Below are 24,978 nucleotides of genomic sequence, written 5' to 3'. Positions count from 1 at the left end.
TGTCTTTATATATTTAAAAATGATTTGTGTTCTTTCTCCTCAGCCATGAATTAGGACAATTTAAATTGTCCCTACCCATTACCTTGTGGACTCCCATGTTTGGAACTAGACTAGAGGCTATTCTGAAAGAGTTGCTCTCCTCATCTTCAGTGGGAGTCCACCTGCCCCGCCCCCTTCCCCCACACTGGACACTGGCCCCCTTCCCCACACCATTACCATGTTTAAGGTGTCCTGTTTTCCAGTTCCCAGAATCCCTTGTTTCTAAGGCGGAAGTGGCTCTCCAGCTCAGCTCCAGACTTCTAAAAGAAGGCAAAAGCCTGAGCAGAAAGCATCAAGGTAAGTTTCTCGCTCAGACTGTATTGATATGCAGAGTGAGTAAGCCTCTGAGCATACCACTGGAATGTTCTCCTTTCCTGGAGGAATTTGAACATGAACTCTTCTTTGTCACAGTGACATTCCAAGTTCCTGTCATAGATATATCACATAATTTAAATTTAAATTTTATATTTTATAAATGCCAATGCAGTGAGATCTTCCTGAAGGGTTCAGTAAACAGTGATTTCACACATGTATGGGCTGTCCAGTGAACACAACACAAAATGGCAGCAGGAATCCGTGGTGTGAGAAAAACATACACCTTTACTGTAATATATTCTAACAAAAAATGTCAAGTCCTTATAGGAGTAGACAGTGGACTAAAACAAAGCTCACACCCCTCTAAGAACACTTCCATGCCCAGTAAGGGATCCTCCCATAACTGTCTGAGCCAAGGGGCCGGGTGTGGGCATAGGTTTTATTTTTTCTGTGAGTGACACAATTTAAATTTTATGTCATCATCTCATGGAATGGAAAGTCCCTCACACTTGACTCTAAAGCAGAAACACAAACTCTAGCATCCACATTCACGGGCTGGGGCTTCAGCTTATATGGCAAAAAGATATATCAGAGGCCACCAACCAGTGAACTTCCTGGCCATTAAAACCTTAGGCAGAACCATCGTGTTCATCAGGTATTTTATCCATAATTCATTTTCTAGCCATGTATCCAGCACTGAGATGTGATTGTGTGTTATACAGAAATATTCAAAGTAAAAGCTTTGATCCAGCAGCTTTGATCAGACTTGAAGGAGGCTGAGTTGAACACCTGTCCTGTGGTGAGAGGGTTGGGGGAGAGGAGGGGCCCCAGACGGGGAAGCAGGGGGATACCAGGCGAAGATACCTGGGCAGGACAACCTTGGGGGGTTTATAACCCAGAGAAGGGGGTGGACAAGATTAAGTTGTGAACAGGAAGTTAGCGAATGATTAAGACTGAGGGATATAAAAAAAAAAAAAAAAAAAAAAAAAAAAAAAAAAACAAAAAACAAAAAAAAAGACTGAGGGATTTAAACATAAATTTTCGCCTGAGCTCTAATTAAATTGGACATGCAATTCGAGAAGAAATACTTGACAGAAGGGTAACAAGCAAAATAGAAAAAATGATCAAGGAAGTCCAAAACACTCGTACTTTCTATAATGAGTGGTGCTAAGTCTTGCTGGAAAAATTTCAATGTTGGAGGAGGGTGTCTGTAGAAAGTTGTTGATTCTGTAGATAGGCCAAAGTGATGAAGGTAACCATTGCCTAAGCAACTTTTGAGTAGGCTACCCTAAGAAAACACTTTTCCCCCCTTTAAATAGGTATTGCGTTGGAACTGAGTGAATTGAAAAATACAGTAAACAGAGTTCAAGAGAATGCTGATACAATTACTAGGAGGACCAATGAATCACTCTTAACACTCAGAGCAATTCCTGAAGGTAAGTGGAAAGGGGAATCTTGATTTTATTAATGTTTGCTCCTAGTAAAGCCATTACACAGCAGTAGGAAGTCCTACTGCCAGTCTGATTAACAGCCTTGCTCCAAATTGAGACCGAGATAAGAGTTTTTCCTAGCAAAGGAGTATGATTTGGAAGTGCAGATAACTATTTTTTAAATAGCTCCAGAACACCTGCATTGCAATGCTAAAATCATACTCTGAAAATCAAAAAACCTTGGGAGATTTGATCACTCCTCCCCGATGAATTGCTTTCTTTTAAAATGACTCGACACATCCCTTTAATGAAAGGGTCATTTGAAGAAGCCAGCAAGAAGCTGAATGTTCCCACTTTAAGGGATAATGCTAGATGCATTATAAATGGGGGCAATTAACTCTTGCTTGGTGATCTTCCTTCTTGAGGCAATAAAGCATTCTAAAATAAGCTCAGAAATCACTTTAATATTGATGGGTTGGAAATGTACTATTCATTACCGTCTGAAATAGGAAAACTGTTTAAAAGTATAATACAAATGAGTCTAGCTGCAATGCAGTCCCTCAACCTTCCCTTCTTTTCATAATAAGCCTTATAAGACACCCTAACAACTCCAGAGTTCTCTCTGTGGTTTCAGTGGTAAACATGGAAACTGCTGTCAGGGGGTCTGGGCTTGGGGCACTTTGCACTGACTTCTAACCTTAAATCATGGGAACACATGCTAACGAAGTTTCATTTCATTTCATTTTCTTTTCTTTCCTTTTCTTTTTCCTTTCTTTTTTTCTTTCTTTCTCCCTCCATCCCTCTCTCTTTCTTTCTTTCTTTTAGGACACACAATGTCTGTTGGTTAAATACTTAAAAGTACCTTTTCAGGGGCACCTTGGTGGCTCAGTTGGTTAAGCATCCGACTCTTGATTTCAGCTCAGGTCATGATCTCAGGGTTGTGAGATCGAGCCCTGTATCAGGCTCTGTTCTAAGCACGGAGCCTGCTTAATATTCTCTTTACCCCTGCCCACCCCCCAACCTCCCCTTTTAAAAAAACCTTTTTTATTTGGAAGTAATTTCAAACTTGCAGAAAAATTGCTGCAAGAGTAAAAAGGAACCTGTAGACTCTTTTTCCAGCTCCTTTTAGTGTTGGTTTTTGTCCTGTTTGAGACTGGATACTTTAAACGTGAATACTGGTGCCTTTAAAAAATCATCACCCAGATTTTCTAAAACAACTGAATTCTACTTTATCCATTGTGACTGGTTAGTCTTTATTCTGCTGTTCCGTATAGTAGCCAGCTGACATTGTGGGTAAATGCCACTCCCTCCAGCCTAGGACATGCCTGTCTTACCTACAAATTTAAATTCCCCAAAATTCTTATCTACACATGGACTGATTTCAAGAAGGTAATTCATGACTAGGAGAAGGGAGACCAAATAAAGAAGTTTAGCTTATTAACATCTACGATGCTGAGAACACAATTGGTAGGTGATCTCACTGTGTATTGAAAGGTCAATAGAGAACATTGTTACCAAAACTATTTCATTTGTCCCTAAGAGTGTGTGGTACGGCGTAGGGCATTCAGTCTTAGTACTGCCATTAATGAATGAGAAGCCCTATTTTCTGTTCAGCAGCCTGTAAGAAATACTATACATGTTTCCATGAAAAGTCACATTTACAGTGGTTTATAGTTTTCCCCATTATGTGATCAGAGGAGTGCACGCTTCCATTTAAATTTGTCAGGTATCCAAGGCAAGGGAACCAAAGTCAAAGAGCTGGCCGCATCTGCAAATCAGAGCGCAGCAAGCACCCTAAAGGACGTCGTGGGATTGAGCCAGAAGCTGCTAAACACATCCACCGACCTGTCCAGGGTTGACGCCACCTTACGAGAAACCAACAGACTTCTACAGGACTCCTCAATGACCAGTATGTCCCGGTTTCCCTTCCCAGCAGGGAAGTCCATGTTGTGAGATTTTCAACTGGCCCAGTGTACCATGGGGTCTTTGTGACAGACAGCATCCCTAAGGAATAAAAATGCACTGATGTCTAGATTTGCATTTATAAGGCGAGAGAAGAGCCTTGGGGAGGGCCTACTGCTGGCGCATTTTTCATGTACAGTTGACCCTTGAACAACATGGGTTTCAACCGCTGTTGAAAATTTTTTTCTCTGTACAGATTTTGTTTTCTATGAATACAGAAAATGTAGTTTCTTTGAGTTTCTTAATAACATTTTCTTGACTCTAGCTTACCTCATTGTGAGAATACCGTGTATGATGCATGTAACCTACAAACCGTGTTAATTGATTGTTTACATGGTTGATGGGGCTTCCAGCCAACGGTAGGCTATTCCTAGTGAAGTGTTGGGGGCATCAGAAGTTACACACAGCTTTGCAATTGCATGGGGTTGAGAGGCCCCCACCCCACCCCTGAGTCACCTGAGGGTCAACTGTATTTACCAAAATCTCAAGGATCTGATCATTAGGATGTTCTATTTTATTCAGTGCATTGGGAATAATAAATTCACCTCTCTCGTTTCCTCCCTGCCGCCATCTTTCTCGCCACCGCTACTGGGTAGCTCTGCTAGCTGGAAGAAGACTGAAAGACGCCGAGACCCAAGCCAGCCTTTTATTTGATCGCTTGAAGCCTTTGAAGATATTAGAAGAGAACCTGAGCAGAAACCTATCAGAAATCAAACTGCTCATCAGCCAGGCCCGGAAGCAAGCAGCTTCTGTGAGTGTGGGTTCCTGGGGCTCTCAGGAGCTCGGGCCTCCCGCAGCGGGGGCTTTCGGTAACCTCCGGTCTCAGGGGACTCCTGTAGAGGGGACTGTCACACTGACTTCTACTGATTCTGCTCTTACCATCCACATTTCTCCCAGCCTTGTCTACAGTACATTTAAGACTTTGTGTTAGGTATATTTACACTCATATATATATATATAAATATATACATATATATATGTATGTGTATATATATATGTATATAAATATATATATGTGAGATATATATATGTATGGCAACTTATGACTTTCATTTATGGTGTTTATGCTTGGTCTCAAAAATACCATCTCTCCTGCCCTGGATAGTATATTTAAGTGGACTTAAGTAGTCTCATTTTCTTTGGTTTTTTTTTTTTTTTTTGCTTCATTCAACCTGGTTCCAAATGATAGCAAAGAGATCTCACATCTTTGTGGAGATTTATAACCATAGCCTCAATCGTTGGTCCACAGCTGTTCTCAGCTGCTGTAGAGCTCATGGTCTAAGTGTCTACCTGTAAGCTGTCTTGGTCGAGTCTGGTTCCATGGCCATCATTTCACGAACGTGGCAATGCAAATGTTCCTCAGAGCGTGGCTGCACCCTGAGCCTCATTGCCCAGGAGTCCGGCTGCACAGCCTCCACACACAGGTGCTCACAAATCCAGGACACTGAGTGCATCGAACACTTGAGAACTGGAAAGAAAGTGCGTTACGGCCATCCGTAGCTCCAGGCCTTGGCCGTGCTCTAAACGGGAGGCATTTCAGGGAAATTTCTTCAAGAGACTAAGCCGTTGACACGGTACTGGGGATTTATAGAGGGCGGATGTGACCTCTGGTCTCACGTTCATCCATCCACCTGAACCCTGCTAGCTAAGAAAAAGCCGTTCTGGAGTCTTCCACTCCCCCCTCCCTCGAGTGACCTCAATATTGGAAAATGGCCGTAGGTTGACATGAGCTCTGGTTTCTGTTTGTTTCAGTGAGTCACCAATGAAACGTAAGCCCGACGGACACTTCTGAATGCTCTGATTAGTACAAACGTATAATCTTTAAAGCTAATATAGGAAATATATGCAGATACTTAGAGAAACGTGTAGTAAGAACAGGGGTTGCTCTATAAATATTTGCTGGATATATAAATAGATTATCCCTTCACGTATTTGACAGATGATCATCAAACGTCCTCCCTGGGTCGGGGTAAAGATTCCAGGGTGATCTGGATAAGCTCCTTTTCTCAAGGAATTAAGTCTCACATGAGCGAGCCCATTTCCTATGTAAAATAGTCTTAAAACTTCAAGACTGACTTTTCCATATTTAAGTTATTCACCAAACAAAATAATTTTCCTTACCACCTGATCTCTCACATTATGAAACACAAAGCCTTATGCATCCTCAGGAGAGGAAACTTGCAGACCAGTGAAAATTGGTTCTGGAACAGCACGTTTCATCTCCTGGCCTGTGGCCAGTGTTTGTCACTGAGTGATTAGGACACTTCCTCTTCCCTTTCACAGATCAAAGTCGCCGTGTCTGCAGACCGAGATTGCATCCGGGCCTACCAGCCTCCGATTTCTTCTACCAACTATAACACCTTAACACTCAATGTTAAGACAAGTGAACCCGATAACCTTCTCTTCTACCTGGGGAGCAGCACCAGTGTGAGTATGGACCGTAGAAAGCCCCAATGAATCTCTTCCGAGCGTATGTAGTTTCTGAATTGGCGGGGTGGGGGTGAGGGGGGTGATGAAAGAAAAAACAAAACAAAACAAAAAAAACAAAAAAAAACAGAGCCTTGGCGAAATCTCGAATCCTCCTAAGGGAACTAAACTTTTGCTAACCTAGAGGCATTAGATTAAAAACACACAGAATCCCAAGCTGCATGCCTGTGAGGAGGGCCCTGTGATGTTGAGGAGAGTGTCTTCCCTAGCTGCAGGGTGGCATTTCTTAATGGCTTCTGTACCCTCTTCAGCCACCAAGCACAGCCTTGGGGGTGGAAACTGGATCTCGGCGGTTGTCATCAGGGGTGGGGGGTGTGCACTCACTCTAAGGGGCATATCAGAATCGTCCAGCTTCACCCAGGCTCCTCCACCCAACGAGATTTCGGTGGTTCCCAGAGGGGCAAGTCCCCTGTGGAAGACCGACTTGATACCTTTGGCGGCCAGGGGGAATGGGTCAGAACCCTCGTGGGTCTGAGAGCAGAAAATATTAACGAGCACAAGTTCTGAAACCTCTTCGTGGGAGCAGAGGTGCAGAACAGATGCAAGTCCGCCTTATGGGGTATCATGACTCCTGTCTTACTACGTATTTCATGTTCACTCACTGCCTTCTCAGATTGGGCAGACCAGTCCAGTGCCTTTCCTTCTGTTCCCTGTAAGTTACTGTGACAGTGAGTGTTTCTGAGGAACTTTCTGGAAGGGACTGTGCAGGGCCATGCAGGGCAAGGTTGGGAGGGGCACCATTATCGAACAATGGCGTAACCATCTCCAAGACTCTGAGTCCTGCTCCAGCTCCAGGGAGGGGAACATTTAAAGACAAAAGGCGGGTTTTTGAGGTTTTTGTTGTTGTTTTTAAGAATAGAGGAAATGTTCTAGGAGCTCATTCTTTAACATGTTTTGGTAGTCATGCAAACATTCGGCATGTAAACTCATCCCAGCTCATGCCCGCACCCCAGTCTGATTTCTTGGCAGTGGAGATGCGGCGGGGGAAGGTGGCCTTTCTCTGGGATCTGGGCTCCGGGTCCACGCGGTTGGAATTTCCAGACTTCCCAATTGACGACAACAAATGGCACAGTATCTATGTAACCAGGTAGTAGAGAAAGTTCTCTCCAAGTGTCTCTTTTTTTGAAACTGTACCTTATAAGTTTGTAACATGGTTGTCACATCATATAGTCTTTGAAACTTGGGGGAATTTAGATTATAGTTAAAGAATAGTTGGTTTAGATTAACTATAGAAATAAGGGCTCCCCCCCCATTATAGAAGAAATAAACTTTGTTACCAAAATCAATGATCAAAAGAAGAAAAATGTTATACGTTTGTTACATTTAGAATGTTAGGTCTCAAGCTGGGGGACCAGTAAACTGAGTTCTCCCCCACAGAGAGGAGTGAGAGGCAACATGGTAGAAATCCCACATGGGGGGTGTGGTGTGTATGTAGAAGAAGAAAGAAAGCAGGGATCCAAGTGGAAGTGTGGTTTCTTAAAATTCAGACACAAAGCAAAATTCTTCCTTGCAAAGTCTGTCTTAAGGTGTGTCTTTTTACTTTTCTGTAATCTTATGGTTTGTTGTTGCTGGGAATTCTTGACTTTTGCTTTGTTATTTGTGGAAAAGGAGTAATACTGAAGGCAGTAGCCTGTTTCAAATAATTAACTGATCATCTGTAACTGGTTTAAGCAAGAAGGTAACACAATGCAATTTATGATTTAGAAGACCTTCTCCACAAGTTTTTGCGAGTAAACTGGGGATGGGGTGGACAGGACTGGAAGACGGAGACCAGTGGGGGGACCCGCTGCAGGGAATGTGGCGAGAAGAGCCTGGAGACTGCCTAGAAACAGATGTGTACTTAACGCGGACAGATGTGGGATTCTGAAAGTGTTCTTTCTGTAATTCTTTGTGACCCATAGATTTGGAAACATCGGTTCATTGAGTGTAAAAGAAATGAGCGCAGCTCAGAAGCCACCAACAAAAACAAGTAAATCCCCTGGAACCGCCAATGTTCTCGATATAAACAACTCAACGCTCATGTTTGTTGGAGGGCTTGGAGGACAGATCAAGGTAACATTCAAGACGTTCATCTGAACAGGACTGATGGGCTGCTTTTCCCTAAATCTAGTATGCTTAAACTATTGAACAGATCCAAGGCAGATAAACATTTCTCGTTTCTGTGATTTTGCATAATGACAGCACATTTTCAGAGTTGGGCTGGTTTTATAAAGCAGAGGGTCCTGCCGAATAAAGAGCGTAAATGGAAAGGAAGCCAATGGTCCATTTTGCGATTTGAGTTTCTTTTCCAGGACTGAAACAGGGAATTCATCATTCTATATTCATTTCTGTAATTTCTTTTATCGCTCTTCTAACCCTAGTGGTAGAATAAAGCTAATTAGTGTTTAACACCAGAGCTAGTGGTATATATTTTATTATACCCCCTCTCCCCTTACTGGATGAAGTTGAGTCACTTGGATTTGGTTCTGTGTTCTGAGAGTAAGGGGGTCAGTTCCAGCCAGGCCCTCATTACTGACCAACATGCTCTGAGCTTCTGTTTCCTCACCTACATGTAAAAGGGGCTTCTCTCCAGGGCCCCTGGTAACTGAGGTGGTCTTTGCGAACCTGTCTGGTTATCGCTCTTTCTACAATTACACTTAATAATTGGGAGGAAACCAGTGACCACAATGGGGCCATTTTTCTGGATGTTGTTTTCTCAAAATTTGGATGTTAGATTTGAGCTCCCAGCAAGGAGTTCTGTGCACATAGAGAACGTATTCCTTTCCTCATTCATGTGGATTGTGTTTTGTTTGTTTATATTAGAAGTCTCCCGCTGTGAAGGTTACTCATTTTAAAGGCTGCATGGGAGAGGTCTTCCTGAACGGACAGTCCATTGGCCTGTGGAACTATATTGAACGGGAGGGCAAGTGCCATGGCTGCTTTGGAAGGTAATGGGCCCCGCAATTTAATATACAGTCATTCATGTCCCATAGCTGCTTAGGGAATTCCCATGCCCATCACGGTGGCCCAGAGTCTGTCATGTCAGTCGTCTTACCCCAAAGGATAGGGCATAGGTCATTTACTAATGGAAGCCTGGGCATCATTTTTAACCTTTAAGAAGTAGTTTTCTCTGGGTCTCATATGCTTTCATCGTGGATCATATCCTTGAGAAGCACCAGATATCTTCTCAAAGCACCTTCTGTCCCTGAGAGCCGTGGGATAATCTTTGATAAATCACTGTACATCTTCAGTTTGAAAATACTTGAGAATTTGGTTTCTGCCACCAGGTTTTATAGCTACATACTTTCTCATTCTTAAATTCTGGAATTCTAGAAATTAAATGCCTTTGGCAACGGAGATCAACTCCCTGACATCGTTTGGCAGATATTGCTATAGGAGCAGGCATTTAATAACAATCTCACCGAGCTCAACAGCCCCCGTTTTCGTTTCTAAAAAGATAACTGCAACCCCAGAAGTATACAAATCTCGCTTCCTCAAGCTTTCGTAATTAAGACAATAGATTGCTTCTGCCATTAGAGAAATGTAACATCTGATATAATTCTGTCATCTAATGGGCTGCTCTGTCCAGATAGATATCTGTAATTAACAAGGAGCCGTGACAAGATCAGTTGGAAGCAACTCCCATTACATTTAGAAACTCGTGGGCGAGTTTTCATTTTGTTACTGTCAGAGCTGTTTTCTCTTAGGGCTCGTAGCTTGGGATTTTGTGGTTTGAGCCTTTTATTTGTTTCCTTCCCTTGACTTCACTGGCTTTCAAAGTCATGACCAGAAGTTTGGTTTTAGGAGCCTTATGACTGAAAAAAATATTAGCTTTGGAGTTTGAATGTTTCAGGCTCCCTCTCCTACCAAATCTCTCTCAGTGACTTTGTAATAAGTCACCTCACCTCATGGAGACTTGGTTTCTTCTTTCCAGAATAGGAAAATGAAAATCTTGTTGTCCTCCCTCCCAGCACTGGTGATGAACCCTTAACCATGATGTACATGAAAATCCTCCATAAACTCGAGACCCCTGGCCCCAGTGTTCCACTCTGAGCTTCCTGCAGTCACAGTCCATTGCTTTTTAGGTAGATGCCTCAGGATTATTTTCTTGACAATAAGCATGTGAAACCCAAGGTTTTGTAATTGGCAAATAAGATTAAAAAATGATACTGCCTCATGAGATAATGACACCAGCTCTAGAACTCTGGGAGCCGAGAACTCCCCATCACTTTTTCCTCATGCTGTTTTTCTGATAGGGAAGTTTCCCGAGCAATTTAGTGATTCTAACTTGAGAACGGTTCCAACCCTTGGGCTCTGGGTCACAGATTGACCCCTGATCATTAATCTTACTTATAGAGAGGAAAGTCTTAAGAGAGCTCAAAAATTTCTAATACAGAAAATGCCCCCTACTTTAGCTGTTGCAGTATTCCTAAGTTCACCCATCACTTTCAGGGTTATGTTTAAACCCCTGATCTTAATACTCATTAAGGAGGGCACAGATTGTGTGGAGCACTGGGTGTTATATGCAAACAATGAATCATGGAACACGACATCAGAAACTAATGATGTACTGTATGGGGACTAATGTAACACAATAATAATACCGCTGGCCTTGAACTGCAGTAATGAGGGAATTTAATGACTACTAGCTCTTCTCCTCATTTGCTGGAATGAGGAAGTCCATTTTCTATGTGGCCATTGGTTTCTTCTCTAAAGAAAACCCTCCCACCACATGTCCACCCACCCTGGACCCCCAGGGAAAGATGAAGATTGCTACAGACCGAGAGGAGGGATTAGCAGGTGCTCCCACTGCCCACCCACCCCCCGGCCCCACCGGCCTCCACCCTATTCCTGGAACTGGCTTTTTTGGTAGAAGGTTGACCACCCACATGAACTTCAGGATCAGATTGACTCATTAGCTCAAACAGAGGTTTTCTGGGTACGGAGCAAATCAGCAGGCTATCCTTACATTGACTACCATATTGACTACCTAAAGTATCCTTATATTGACTACTTTATATTGCCTACCTAAAGTATATTTTTTAAAAGAATACTAGTTTAATAGGATATTAATAAATACTTTTTTCTAAGTGGGGATATAAGGTGTGTGCCGACTATAAATTGTTGGGAAGCACTGAGTGAAACAGTTAAGTATACTGTCTTATGGTGAGGCCATCGGAGCCTCTGATATGCTTACACACACTAATCATGTCCTCGAGAGCGGCTGGAGTTGCAGCAGTCCCAAACTCACTTGATCCCCAACTGTTTAAAAAGCGTTTCAGAGTTGCCTACATTTCATAGAACATGCAGGGGCAGGTGCAGAGACAGACACAAGGGGGCGCTTTCTGTCCATCTTTTAATTAATTAATTAATTAATTTATTTTTAAATTTTTAAAGATTTTATTTATTTATTTGTCAGAGAGATGAGCACAGGCAGACAGAGTGGCAGGCAGAGGCAGAGGGAGAGGCAGGCTCCCTGCCGAGCAAGGAGCCCGATGCGGGACTCGATCCCAGGACGCTGGGATCTTGACCTGAGTTGAAGGCAGTCGCTTAACCAACTGAACCACCCAGGTGTCCCTGTCCGTCTTTTTAAATTGAGCTGTCTTCATTTTAGGCAACCTCCCCTACTTATTAGATGAAGACTTTGGCTTAGAGTTAACCAACTAATTCTAGGAAATGAATCAATGTTAGCAGATCGGTGATTAGAATTCATTGCTTTTGACCTTCTTGTTTAAGTAATCTGCCATTATTAAATCATTAGTGTGGTCCTCTGATGTCCTTTAGATTTAAAAATTAATTTTCTCAGAACGAGCATTTACCTTTGACTTCTATTACCAAGGAAACGAATTGACTTTTTCTTTTTTTGCTTTTTTTCCTCTTTGAATATATTTGCCTTTTTTATATGTTTTTGGCATATGTTTATAATTATGATCTCTTAAATTCTTAAAGGACATTATACAGTAAGCCATTGATTCTAACAGTTTTCATCTAAATATGGAAAAACCTTTTTATTTAATTAACAGGTCTTTATTCTTGTATTAGTGATGAGTGGATGTTGTGACAGGCTGTGTTGGGACCTTTGGGACAGGCCAGTCTCCCGTGTTCCAGGCCCCTGCTAGCTGCTGGCGATGTCAGCATTAGTCATTAGAGTTGATCTTCTCCAACGTCTCCTGGTCTCTAGGAAAGACACCTGTGGAAGCACAGAGGAAGTTCTCTGTGGCAAGTGGAGGCACAGGTGAAGTGGCATCAGAGGCCCGGGGCCCAGGTGTCCCCGCCACTCACTGTCATACAGGTGCCCTGAGTGCTGATGGGTAGTAGAGCAGGTGTGACCCCCTATCATGGGAGCTTGCATCAGAGGACTAGTGATTCTTAAAGGCTCGTTGAGCTGAGAGCTGGGGAGGTAAGGTTGTTTTGGCAACCACCCAGAGTCCCTTGCCTGTGCAGGGTCCCAGAGCTGCCTTCCTGTGGCCCACCTGGGAACAGGCACCTGGGCTGACTGGTGATACTTGTGGGTCTCATGGTTAGAACAGAAGCCTCAGACACAAGGGGACAAGCCCCAGAAAAGTGTCATTGGCCGGGGAGGGGGAGCAAGAACTTTCTCAGGAAATGCACAAACATGGTTTCATTTGAGTGCATCCCTCATTGTGGCTAACTCATGTGGCCAGGCCCTGCTGATGGAAAGAAACCAGAAACAGAGAGCTCCCCTCCTCAAGAACAGGGAACTCATTAGCGCTGGAGAGGGAGAAGGCGTGCATAGCAGGACTAGAGAGATTTCTGGACTTTTGTTTAAAAAATGGCTTCACCATTTTCTTGGGTGTGCCCTTGGACAAAGTACTTAATCTTTGAGGCTCTGCTTTTAATAGGCAAAATGACATCCCTTTGAGGTCCTTTGAACATAGCAAAATAATCAGAGCTAACTGGAGTGAACATTTAAGTGCCAAGCACTGTTTAAAGGACTTTACGTGTATTAAATCATATATGGCCCTTCCTGAGAGCATCTATTGTCCTTATTTTACAGATGAAGGTAATGACACACAGAGATGTTAGGTAACTCTTCTGAGTTCACACAGCTAGTAAAGAGGGAGACAGGGATTTGAACCCCAGCAGTCTGGTTCTAGAGTCTGTGTCGTTAGCCACATGAAACTGTGACCAGCCAAGAAACAGAGCAATGGAACATACCTGCAGAAAGTCACAGGTTTCAGAATGAAATAATAGAGAATTAAACCATATCTTCTTCATGCAGAGTGCATTTCCTTTAAGTTATACTTCTAAGAAAGGTCAAGGGACAGAAATCTTTCAAAAAAGCAGGACCACAGGAAGCTGTCAGCTTGAAGCCTCCGGTTTCATAAAGCACTGATATTTTTCTTTTGTTAATGGAAACAGTGTCACCGTTTGGTTACGTGTCCTGTGTAGAGATGTGGCTCTGAGTTTGGGTATTACACCTTCAGCTGGGGAAAGTGCAAATTCATATCCTCCCCCCCACCAAAAAAACCCCACATCCAGGTTCTGAAGCCCAGAAATGTATTTTTTAAATGTATTGTGATATGTTCCAGATAAACTTACTTTGTATTTGAAGAGTGAATAAAGTCAGCCTTTTGAGGTATGGGGATGACCAGAAAACACACAGACCTGAGAAGTACCAAGGTCTCTTTTAAATAACTTTGTTGTAAGCACACCTGACATATTTTTGAGATGGTGCTATTGTCAATGATGGTTTGTTTGTTTCTTTTTTTTTTTTTTTTTTTTTTTTGGTAAAGTGGTCCTTCTGCTACATTGGTGCATACTTGTTTTCCATCACTATCCTAGTTTAACTGATGCATTGCTTAAAACCAGCAGATAAATTTTAAAATGTTAATATAAAGGCCAGCAGATAAATGATAAAATGTTAATATAAAAATTACTCTGAAAGCTTTGGAATTAAGAAAGGACAGTGACAGTAAAGGAAGTCAGAACAAATGAAAATCTACCTGATAAAGAGAAATATTTATAGCAGTTATCCATCCTTTGAAGACCTTTCTTCTTTTTTCTTCCAGTGAACACGGCCTAAGTTAACTTACTTTTCTGTAGAAAGCAACTGGATTTTGTCTTGCATAATCTAGCAACATATTTTAAGATAGGTCTTACAGTGACTTATCAAATTATGGAAATAACAGCTCTACCACAATGTTTGTGAGGGGAAGCCCTCAGTAAAGGTATCCTTTCTTTTTAACCGCCTTCCTGAGAATAATAGATTGTGTTTCCTCGGCTCTGTCTTGCAGCCCACAGAATGAAGACTCCTCCTTCCATTTTGATGGGAGTGGGTATTCGGTCGTGGAGAGAACGCTCCGGACGACGGGGACTCAGATAATTATGCTTTTTAGTACCTTTTCACCCAACGGGCTGCTTCTCTACCTCGCTTCAAATGGCACTGTAAGTATATTCAAATTGTTGTGAGGATATTTATGTTTAATGACTTCTTTGTGAGCACATACAAATATAAGACGTACATATGTTTGTCATACTAGTTCCTCATTTTAAATATTTTTATGTTATAAATTCACTGAAGAACCATTGCAAAATACAGGAGAGCACCATGTAGAAAAGAGCCATCCTACCATTTGTGGAGATCAATGATATTTGTTATTAAATTTTGACTTTCCTCTATCTTGTTCATTGCTCATTCTGATCACTGTGGCCTTCATTGAATTCCATCTATGGGAACTTAATGTTGTTTTTATTCTATTGTGGGGTTGATTTCTCTCAATCTTCTAGTTTTTTTTGTAGGACTGGCCCATTTATGAATCTAAATGAAAATGATACAAAGATTCCACTTCTCTTACTGTAGATTTTGGCAACAATGTGTTTCTCTCCTTTATACCTGTGTAGTACTCTAGAAAGTCTTCCCAGATACTTCATTTTCCTAACAGAGACTTCTGATGGTTGGGCCAGATCCAGATTTCTGAGTTTGACTTTGGAAGGTTTTACTCTCCTGCAACAGGAAGGAAAAGGGAATCTGTGAGAACGATGTAGCCCTGGGTAACTTCTTTCTCTTCTTCACAGAAAGACTTTTTATCCATCGAGCTGGTGCATGGCAGAGTCAGAGTTACAGTAGACCTGGGCTCAGGGCCTCTTGCCCTTACTACAGACAGACGCTATAACAATGGAACCTGGTACAAAATCGCCTTCCAGAGAAACCGAAAGCAAGTTAAGTGCACAGAAGGGCAATGAGATGGTACAGGCCACCCTCGTAGGAATAGAAATCCTTCCAAAATCAGGAACGCCTGAGTAGTTCAGTAGATTTAATGTCTGCCTCTTAATTTTGGCTCAGGTCACAGTCTCAGGGTTGTGAGATCGAGCCCCGCATAGGGCTCTCCACTGGGCATGGAGCCTGTTTGGGATTCTCTCTCTCTCTTCCCCTCCTCTCTTGTCTCTAGAAACTTGAAGGAAGGAAGGAAGGAAGGAAGAAAGAAAGGAAGGAAGAAATCCTTCCAAAATCAGCAATTTTTTAAAATTTATTTTTTATTTATTTTCAGCATAAGAGTATTCCATTATTTTTTCACCACACCCAGGGCTCCATGCAATCTGTGCCCTCTATAATACCCACCACCTGGTACCCCAACCTCCCACCCCCCCGCCGCCACTTCAAACCCCTCAGATTGTTTTTCAGAGTCCATAGTCTCTCATGGTTCACCTCCCCTTCCAATTTCCAACTCCCTTCTCCTCTGTAACTCCCCATGTCCTCCATCTTATTTGTTATGCTCCACAAATAAGTGAAACCATATGATAATTGACTCTCTCTGCTTGACTTATTTCACTCAGCATAATCTCTTCCAGTCCCGTCCATGTTGCTACAAAAGTTGGGTATTCATCCTTTCTAATGGAGACATAATACTCCATAGTGTATATGAACCACATCTTCCTTATCAGCAATTTTTATTTACTTTAGCTTCTTGGGTATTCTTGAATGATCTTCTAATAGAAAGCCATTGTTTTCTTTGAAATACTAAATGCCAGGATTCACATATTGCTGGGGAGAATATTATACTTCTTTTTTTTTTTTTTATGGCTTCCAAGAGCATTACCTAACAGTAAGTAGTGAATTGGAATCAAAGATCAAATCCATTCTCTTCCTGACACACACGCACTGCTGTCCTTCAGCAATATGTATTCTGGATTCATTGACTTCTGTACCGAGGATTTTCACGTGTCCTTTAATAGTCCAGAACACTCCCCGGTCAAATGTGCAGAATGCAAAGGAATTTATAAAGAAAGAATTTATAAATGAACTTCATTTTTACCTTAATGTTAGAAAATGGTTTTCATTTTCCTGGTTCTTCTTTTTAGGAATCCTAGCAGTTATCGATGCGTATGACACCAGTTATAGAGAAACCAAGCAAGGCGAAACTCCAGGAGCATCTTCGGATCTCAATCGTCTAGATAAAGATCCAATATATGTGGGTGGATTACCTAGGTCAAGAATTGTAAGGTATTTCACGTGTCATAATCATGTCTGTAACTGCCAAATGTGTTAGCTTCCTCGGGCTACTAACTTCCTTGGGCACCACAAGCCAGGGGACAGACAACAGAAGTATGCTCTGTCACAGCCCTGGAGGCTACAGGTCCAAAATCAGGGTGTCAGCAAAGTTGCTTCCTTCTGAGGGTTATGGGAAAGACTCTGTTCCTTGCCTCTCTCCTAGCTTCTGGCAACTTCAGGCATTCTTTGTGGACAACGTTCTTGTGCCTTATTACATTGTCCTCCCTCTGTGTGTGTCTGTGTCCAGATTTCCCCTTTTTATAAGGACACTGGTCATATTGGACACCTTAATGTCCTCATCTTAATGTGATCTCATCTGTAACAACCCTATTTCCAAATCGGGTCACAGTCCCAGGTCCTGGGGTTTAGGACTTCATCACCTTTTGTGGGGGACAAATTTTAACCCGTAATACCTGCTTTGGTTCAAACCACTATGTGTCGTATTACTAGGATGTAAAGAAACCCTTCTACAGTAAAATTAATGATTTTTTTATTTGTGGCCTTTAGAACATCTAGAAATCTTTACCAATTGTTACTAATATTCTACAATATTTAGAGACCCCATTTTCCATCACAGGTTGTTTTCCTGTGATTTTAGTTGAGATTTTAGTTCAGATTTCCTGAGATTTTAGTTGACTTTTTCCAGACCAAAAAAAAAAAAAAAAAAAATGCTCTCTGCAGACTCATCTGGACTTCCCTTTTGTGTGATGAGAAAGAATAATGTATGTGAAAGTTGAAAGGCCAAGCATCAGGAAGTTAGAGAAAAGATGGTAGAGGAGACAATGAAATAATTTTGTAACACTAATTCATGTTTAGCTTTGTGACTTGACTTTAATAATTGACATAAGCTCTCTGTGGGTCATTGTCCTCAGTGTTATAATTTTGGATTGGACAAATTAAGCCCTAAGTTTCACATCATAAAAAAAACCAAAACAAACAAAAAACTCTATAGGAATGGCCAGCAGTCAAGGCAAGATGGATACCAGGGAGTGGGATTATCAAATGTCCCAACTGAGTCATCCAGCCCAGTGGTCTTCAGATAAGTTAGTAGCACTATCCAATCTTCAGCCAAGTTCTTATAGGGAATCCTAATAAGCCACATGGATGTGCACCCACTCTGGATGCTGTAAGTTAAGCAGCCCAGATCTACTCCTCACCCTTTCTCTTTGCCAGAAATTTCTGGAAGTTCCAAGAAACACCATTTACCACCACAGTCACCATGCCCCTATCCCATCTTGGAAATGAATTAAACTTCAGGGCAGTGGTCACTTGCTCCAGGTCTTACCACTGCCAGGATGGAGCCAGGACTGGAAACCTGTCTCCTAATCCCAGATTCTAGATGTTTCCTCACATAGTGACAGCAGGGGTGGATAGTCCTGTAGCAACAAGCTGTGTTGCCCCTCATCTGTACTGGACCTAATTGGACACCATGTAGACAGTGGAGAAAAGGTCCCATTTTCTAAGAAGATATCCCAAATCACAGACTTTTATGCTAGAAGGAACTTGGGTATCTATCAAGGCTTAGCTTCTTCATTTATAAAGAAGAAATGGAGTTCCAGAAAGGTCAAAATTCATGCAAAATCAACTAGTTGCCTCCTGGTCTACAGCTTATTGCTCAACACAGAAGAGAGAAAAATGAAATGGGACTCTAACTGGAAACCATGTGACTTCAGAGTTCTCCTGTGACTAGCTGATGCTTCAGAGTATAACTCAGTCATCTCCATGTTCTGGAAATTAGAGCTTGGTTACATGAGAACCTTGCCCCAGCCAGTAGTGTGGCAACTTAAGAAAAATAACATACTGATTTGCAGTCAAAGAAACAGGATTTGGATAATCTTAGACATTACCAAATGCAGTTATTTCCTTCAGGACAAAGTTCATGACTATGTAGTTGGGCAATGGCCAATGACTTCTGTAACCATGTGATCCTAGGGAGTAGTTCTGTCCACACCTGCTTCAATGGGAGGCTTATATCCATCTTCTACCCTACATGAAACTTGGGTTTCAGTCTACATGCTACTATTTCCTTATAACTGTGTACTGTCTTTCGTAACTGGCCCATGTTTTAATGAGTATATTTAAATTGCAGTGACTATAATATCTTCTCTTAAAATAGTAAACATTTTATTTAGATAGCCATTTAGTCTAATTCATTAAATTCAGCCCCTTTCCTTGGTCCTAAGAAGAGCATTCATGTGACTTGAAGTCTTCACCATCAATATCCCTCTTAGAGGAAGACCTAGACGTTTCTGCAGAATGACTTATAGAAGCAAATCGTCTTTACTTGTAGACCCATTTTTATTCCTTTTTTCAAAAGTGGAGTTATAAACCAGTTAGAATGACCAAAATTAGCAAGACAGGAGACAACATGTGTTGGAGAAGATGTGGAGAAAGGGGAACCCTCTTACACTGTTGGTAGGAATGCAAGTTGGTGTAGCCACTTTGGAGAACAGTGTGGAGATTCCTCAAGAAATTAAAAATAGAGCTTCCCTATGACCCTGCAATTGCACTACTGGGTATTTACCCCAAAGATACAGATGGAGTGAAAAGAAGGGCCATCTGTACCCTAATGTTTATAGCAGCAATGGCCACGGTCGCCAAACTGTGGAAAGATCCAAGATGCCCTTCAACGGATGAATGGATAAGGAATATGTGGTCCATATACACTATGGAGTATTATGCCTCCATTAGAAAGGATGAATACCCAACTTTTGTAGCAACATGGACGGGACTGGAAGAGATTATGCTGAGTGAAATAAGTCAAGCAGAGAGAGTCAATTATCATATGGTTTCACTTATTTGTGGAGCATAACAAATAACATGGAGGATATGAGGAGATGGAGAGGAGAAGGGAGTTGAGGGAAATTGGAAGGGGAGGTGAATCATGAGAGACTATGGACTCTGAAAAACAATCTGAGGGGTTTGAAGGGGCGGGGAGTGGGAGGTTGGGGAACCAGGTGGTGGGTATTGGGGAAGGCACGTATTGCATGGAGCACTGGGTGTGGTGCAAAAACAATGAATACTGTTACACTGAAAAGAAATTTAAAAAATAATAATAATTAAAAAAAAAAAAAAGGATCTTGTTTTTAAGTAAACTGTTAAAAAAAATGGAGTTATAAAACGCAAATTTTGTTGTTCTCATGCCCTTCCCCACAGGAGGGGTGTTACCAGCAAAAGCTATGTGGGCTGTATCAAAAACCTGGAAATAGCCAGATCAACTTTTGATTTACTCAGAAATTCATATGGAGTGAGAAAAGGCTGTATATTGGAGGTGAGAAACATTAATAAAACGTTTCTATAAAGGTCCCCCTGACTTACCCATGTAGTAAGGTAACAAAATGTAAGCCAGTGGAGGGATGGAAGAGGGATGAAGAGGAGACTGGCAGTAGCCCCCACCATGGGCCATGCAGCATTCCGGTGGACCTAATGGTGTTCCTTTCTCTCTTTTGTGACCAGCCTATCCGAAGTGTTAGCTTCTTGAAAGGTGGCTACGTTGAACTGCCACCCAAGCCTTTGTTACCAGAATCGGAATTGTTGGCCACATTTGCCACCAAGAATAGCAGTGGCATCATCCTGGTTGCCCTGGGCAGAGAGGGGGAGAAGCAGGGTCATCTACCGGCCCATGGGGTAAGTAGCTCAAACGTTATTGCTATTCAGCCAGGAGCTCAGGAAGGAATTGACTTCGAGAAACACTAGGTGAATGACTTAGTGATGAACATTTATTGTAGCTGTGTGGCCAGTTGCTTATGAGTGTGCATTTCAATAAATAGAAGTTGCACCGCTGAATGTCCTTCCCCTCGGAATCAGCGATTGCTCTGTTACATAGTCCATTTTCCTTGTCTAGCTACTGAGAAGATAACTTGCTGTCTACCTCTAGCTCTTTTCAAACTCAGATAGCACAAACTGGGCTTTTTTTCCATGTTAGGGTTGTTACTCTTTACTCTAAGGCTAAGACAGTAGCAAATCCTTAATTTTTATAGAGTTTTTTTAGTATACTGCTCCAAGAAGCACAATTTCCCTTATCTACAAATAGGATAGAAAGAAATGTGGCCTGTGATAAATAGTGAACCAGTGGTAGGAGAGAGAAAAGTTGATGGCTTTCCATATTTATATTCCATTTTCAGAGCATAGATATTTACTCTTTCCTTTGCTCAAACTTGCATAAATCATGCAATCTGAAGAGGCTTTACAGAATGCTAATGTCTTGTCCGATGAAGTAGGGGTCATCTAACTGCAGCTCGCAGCCTGCTGTCCTCTATCGCGCATGAGACTTCACAGACACTGCTGTGTAATGATCACAGCCACACATGAGGTGAATGCTGTTTCCTACATTTTGCTGAGGAAATGGGTTCAGAGAACCTTATTATCCTGTCCAAGGTCACACAGCTGATTTAGATCAGAAGCAGGACTGGAACACCAGTCTGTGGACCCCTCATGCCTCCCGAGCCACTTGGAGAAGGTCTAACAATGACACAAAGGTGTATGGACTCTACCTTTTCCTTTTTTTCCTAGTTGAGATGAAATTCATGTAAAAGTAACCATTTCAAGTGACCATAAAACCATAAAAGTAATTATTTCAAGTGAACAATTTAGTAGCATTGAGTGCTTCACAATGTTGTGAGGCCATCTCCTCTGTCTAGTTCCAAAACATTTTTGTCATCCCAAATAGAAGCCTGTGTCATGAAGTGGTCACTCCTCATCCCTGGCGATCGCCAGTCTTCTGTATTGGTCAATCAACCCCCTGTTCTCTAGATTTCACAGACATGGGCTCATACAGCGTGTGATTGTCCGTGTCTTCCGCTTGGTGTATTTTGGAGTTTCATCCATGTGGTAGCAGGTGTCAGCACTTCATTTTTATGGCTGAATTGATATTCTTCTGTGTGTACATGGCATAATTTATTCACTGATGGACATTTGGGCTGTATCTACATTTTTGGCTATTATGAATAATGCTATGAACATTCACATACCAGTATTTGTTTGGGTATCTTGAGTGCCTTGAGTTCTTCTGGGTATATGTACCTACGAGTGGACTTACTAGGTCACATGATAATTCTGTGGTTCACTTTTGAAAGAACTGGCAGACTGTTTTCCTCCACCATTCTTAACAGGACCACTTGCTAATCAAAAATTGCTGCTATGTCAGCAAAATGGTATGCTGTCATCCAAGGCTCACAAAGAGATTGTGAGACACTTGTATTCCAGTTCTGCTGGTGGAGCTATTTTTAATGTGGCAAAATAGGTCTCAGAGCTTTAATAAGTTTCAAACTCTTAAACCTTTTAATCCCACTTTTAGAAATGTTAGAAACAATTTCACAGGTAAAAGCATTATGTACGGTAAGAAAAAATTGGAAACTAAATTTTTAACAATAAAAAATTGATCAATACTTCAAACGTATCTATTTGTTGGCACATAATATAGCAATAAAAAATGTGAAGGCTCGGGGTCCCTGGGTGGCTCAGTGGGTTAAGCCTCTGCCCTCGGCTCAGGTCATGATCTCAGGGTCCTGGGACGGAGCCCTACATCAGGCTCTCTGCTCAGCGGGGAGCCAGCTTTCCCCTCTCTCTCTGCCTGCTGCTGCCTACTTGTGATCTTGCTTTTTGTCAAATAAATAAGTAAGATTTTTTTTTAAAAAAAAGTGTGAAGGCTATGTAGAAATGGTAATCTCTGATATGGTTAGTGATACGAGCATAATGCCAAATGTAAGTTATATGAGCAGAGGTTAGAAGGCCATATATAAAATAAAAGAGTTGTGTTAGATGTAGATAGATATTCTTAATGAATTGCTTACTTGTTTAATATTCCACATTACCTTCATAAGACAGTAATTTAAAAAATCACATAGTAATTTTTTTCTATCTGAAATCTCTTAGCAACCTTCCCAGCCCTTCTTTTCCATCATGCTGATTGAGGGCCACATAGAAGTGCATATTAACTCTGGGGACGGAACAAGCCTGAGAAGAGCTCTCCTGCGTGCTCCCAAGGGCACATATGGTGACGGCCGAGAACATTCCATTTCCCTGATAAGGACCGGGAGGTATTTGTGTACAAGGGCATGGTGACCTCACCAACAGGAACCTTGTTAGGATACTCTTCACAGTGAAATGACTGGGATGATTAGTATGAGGTCATGAGAATTCAGAGATTTTATAGTTCCAAAATAATTCTGGAACCTTGCTAGAATACCTCTCTAGAAATTAATTTCATCTGCTTCAAAGTAAGATATTTGGAATTTTCAAAATTGAAAAACCTTAACCCTGCTCTTTTCTGGAGCCCAGTATATATTGTCTAAGATCAGATTAATTCTGTGGTCAATAGTAACATAGTGTTAGTAAATAACATTACATCAATACTAAATAGCAAATGGAAAAATAGTAAATAACAGCACAGTAAATAGTTAAAATAGTAAATAGTGTTATATCAACATCCCTATGTATTTCCCTCCGAAACTGTAGGCCAAATATTTTAAAAGCATGCTGGATTATTTCATTACAGTAAAGTAAAAAAACAATACCCTCCAAAAAGCAATTGAATTCAACAGTATTTAATAACACCCATTCATTTGGGGAGAATGTTCAATTGTATGTTTTCATTTTCAAGATTCACCTTTTTATTCACATAATGTCATGTTAAAATTTATCTTTCAGTATGAACTTTAATCATTCAGAATGAACTTGTGGAATTATATATTAAAATAAAGTTATGTTTCATTATATTTAAAAGCTTTTCTTTTCTCCTTTGACCTTTTAGAGTTATCACTGTCCAGATGGATGAGACCAATCCCATAGAAATGAAGTTGGGCTCCTCAGCAGAAAGCAAGGCAATAAATGTATCCAAGCTGTACATAGGGGGGATTCCAGAGGAGGAGGGGAACTCAGTGCTCAAGATGAGAAGATCATTCCATGGCTGCATCAAAAACCTGATCTTTAATATGGAGTAAGTGTAACTGAGCGTCAACATGTTTCTGCACTTCCTAGAAATCTTTTATTGCTGAGTACTGACAATGATCTGCTAACTCTGCTGTTTGAGATTGCCTAAAATCCTAAGTTTCTGAATAAAAAGTGAATCCCATTGTTCTATCATAATAGTCACCCACATGGATTTTACTGGATTAGAATGATGGATAGATCTGGTAATCCTAGAATTAAAAAAACAAGAAAAAAAAAACAAAACAAAAACCATTGAACATTAGCTCTATAGGACTATCAGTAAACATCAGAGGTCAAATACACTTGTGACATGAATTCCAGGGAACAGAAATTTTGTGATGCAAGTTTCTTGTTGTCTTGAGTTCACCGCTTTCAAGGAACCTTTATAGCTGGGCTCCTTACAGCTTCAGATTATTAACAGTTCCTCCTAAAACAATGACTGTCTAATGAACTCCTCTTAGTCTGTTTCCTCTGTGGAGCTCATGAGGAGGAAGAGAAGTGACATGTGCCCACAGGCAGTTATTTCTTCCTCAGTCATCCTCTGCGTAGGTAGGAGTGCTGGTGGGTCAGATGCTATGCTGATCTGTGGGGGTCGGGGGGGGCGGGTATGGAACCAGAGTTTGCGGGGGGCATCAGGAGGCTGAAGCTCCCCTCCTAGCTGCGTGGCTGACTTTGCCTTGAGACCTCAAACAAGGACTTGGATCTTTGAGGGTCACCGTGTCCTCTGTGAAAGAACCTCTTAAGAGTCCTTGAAATGTAAAAGAATAAAAGTACATTGGGTTTCAGCACAATTCTAATGTCAGAGCCTTGGTTTACTCATTTGTACAGTTGATTAATTTATTCACCCAGTTCTCTGTTTATGAATACACAATTGATTCGTCTTCTTCCTCCTGAAAGCGATGAGGCTGGGAAATCCACAAGGCAGAAATATTTCTGTGCCATTCACAGCCATGTCCTCAGAAAGTGCCAAGAGGGTACATATAAACGGGACATGTTGCAAGGGCTACAGAGTGAAGGGAAGGAGAACAAGTGTAATTCATGACTTCCTGGCAGATGCAAACCTGTAAGAAAGAAATCAGTGTTTAACTGAGGACAGTGTCCACTACTGTTGAGGACCAGAACCATAGTCTTTCCCTTAGCTCTGCCCCGGCTGCAGGAGGAGCAGACAGCATTCGAGCCCACTCTGGAGGCTGGTGGTCAGGTAGACAACATGGGGAGGGCCTGGAGTGGGGTGGGTCAAAGAATCAAACAAGAGGATAAGATAGACGGACTTCTAGTTGCTGTGGAAGACAGTCCATTTGGTTACTCTAAGAGTAATAGATT

At 41.6% G+C, this 24,978-nt stretch overlaps 1 protein-coding gene and 1 long non-coding RNA gene across 2 annotated transcripts in view; one reads left to right on the top strand and one right to left on the bottom strand.

Annotated features, from left to right (window-relative positions):
• Positions 1 to 24,978, top strand: part of LAMA1 (laminin subunit alpha 1) — a 158,921-nt gene that overhangs the window by 123,063 nt on the left and 10,880 nt on the right. The window contains exons 41-55 of the mRNA XM_032310545.1: positions 243 to 336; positions 1,674 to 1,790; positions 3,511 to 3,693; positions 4,343 to 4,497; positions 6,030 to 6,173; positions 7,187 to 7,320; positions 8,135 to 8,285; positions 9,036 to 9,160; positions 14,471 to 14,621; positions 15,252 to 15,396; positions 16,536 to 16,677; positions 19,882 to 19,996; positions 20,182 to 20,352; positions 22,600 to 22,763; positions 23,477 to 23,662. Of these exons, the coding sequence (XP_032166436.1) occupies positions 243 to 336; positions 1,674 to 1,790; positions 3,511 to 3,693; positions 4,343 to 4,497; positions 6,030 to 6,173; positions 7,187 to 7,320; positions 8,135 to 8,285; positions 9,036 to 9,160; positions 14,471 to 14,621; positions 15,252 to 15,396; positions 16,536 to 16,677; positions 19,882 to 19,996; positions 20,182 to 20,352; positions 22,600 to 22,763; positions 23,477 to 23,662 (2,177 nt within the window). The remainder of the gene's footprint in view (positions 1 to 242; positions 337 to 1,673; positions 1,791 to 3,510; positions 3,694 to 4,342; positions 4,498 to 6,029; positions 6,174 to 7,186; positions 7,321 to 8,134; positions 8,286 to 9,035; positions 9,161 to 14,470; positions 14,622 to 15,251; positions 15,397 to 16,535; positions 16,678 to 19,881; positions 19,997 to 20,181; positions 20,353 to 22,599; positions 22,764 to 23,476; positions 23,663 to 24,978) is intronic.
• LOC116571954 overlaps positions 23,580 to 24,978 on the bottom strand; it is a 53,069-nt gene continuing 51,670 nt past the window's right edge. The window contains exon 5 of the long non-coding RNA XR_004278062.1: positions 23,580 to 24,716. This is a non-coding gene — a long non-coding RNA (uncharacterized LOC116571954). The remainder of the gene's footprint in view (positions 24,717 to 24,978) is intronic.

Source organism: Mustela erminea, chromosome 13 (assembly GCF_009829155.1).
Source record: "Mustela erminea isolate mMusErm1 chromosome 13, mMusErm1.Pri, whole genome shotgun sequence".
Taxonomy (NCBI): domain Eukaryota; kingdom Metazoa; phylum Chordata; class Mammalia; order Carnivora; family Mustelidae; genus Mustela; species Mustela erminea.
Note: the sequence above shows the minus strand (reverse complement) of the source record. Positions and strands in the feature narration are given on the sequence as shown.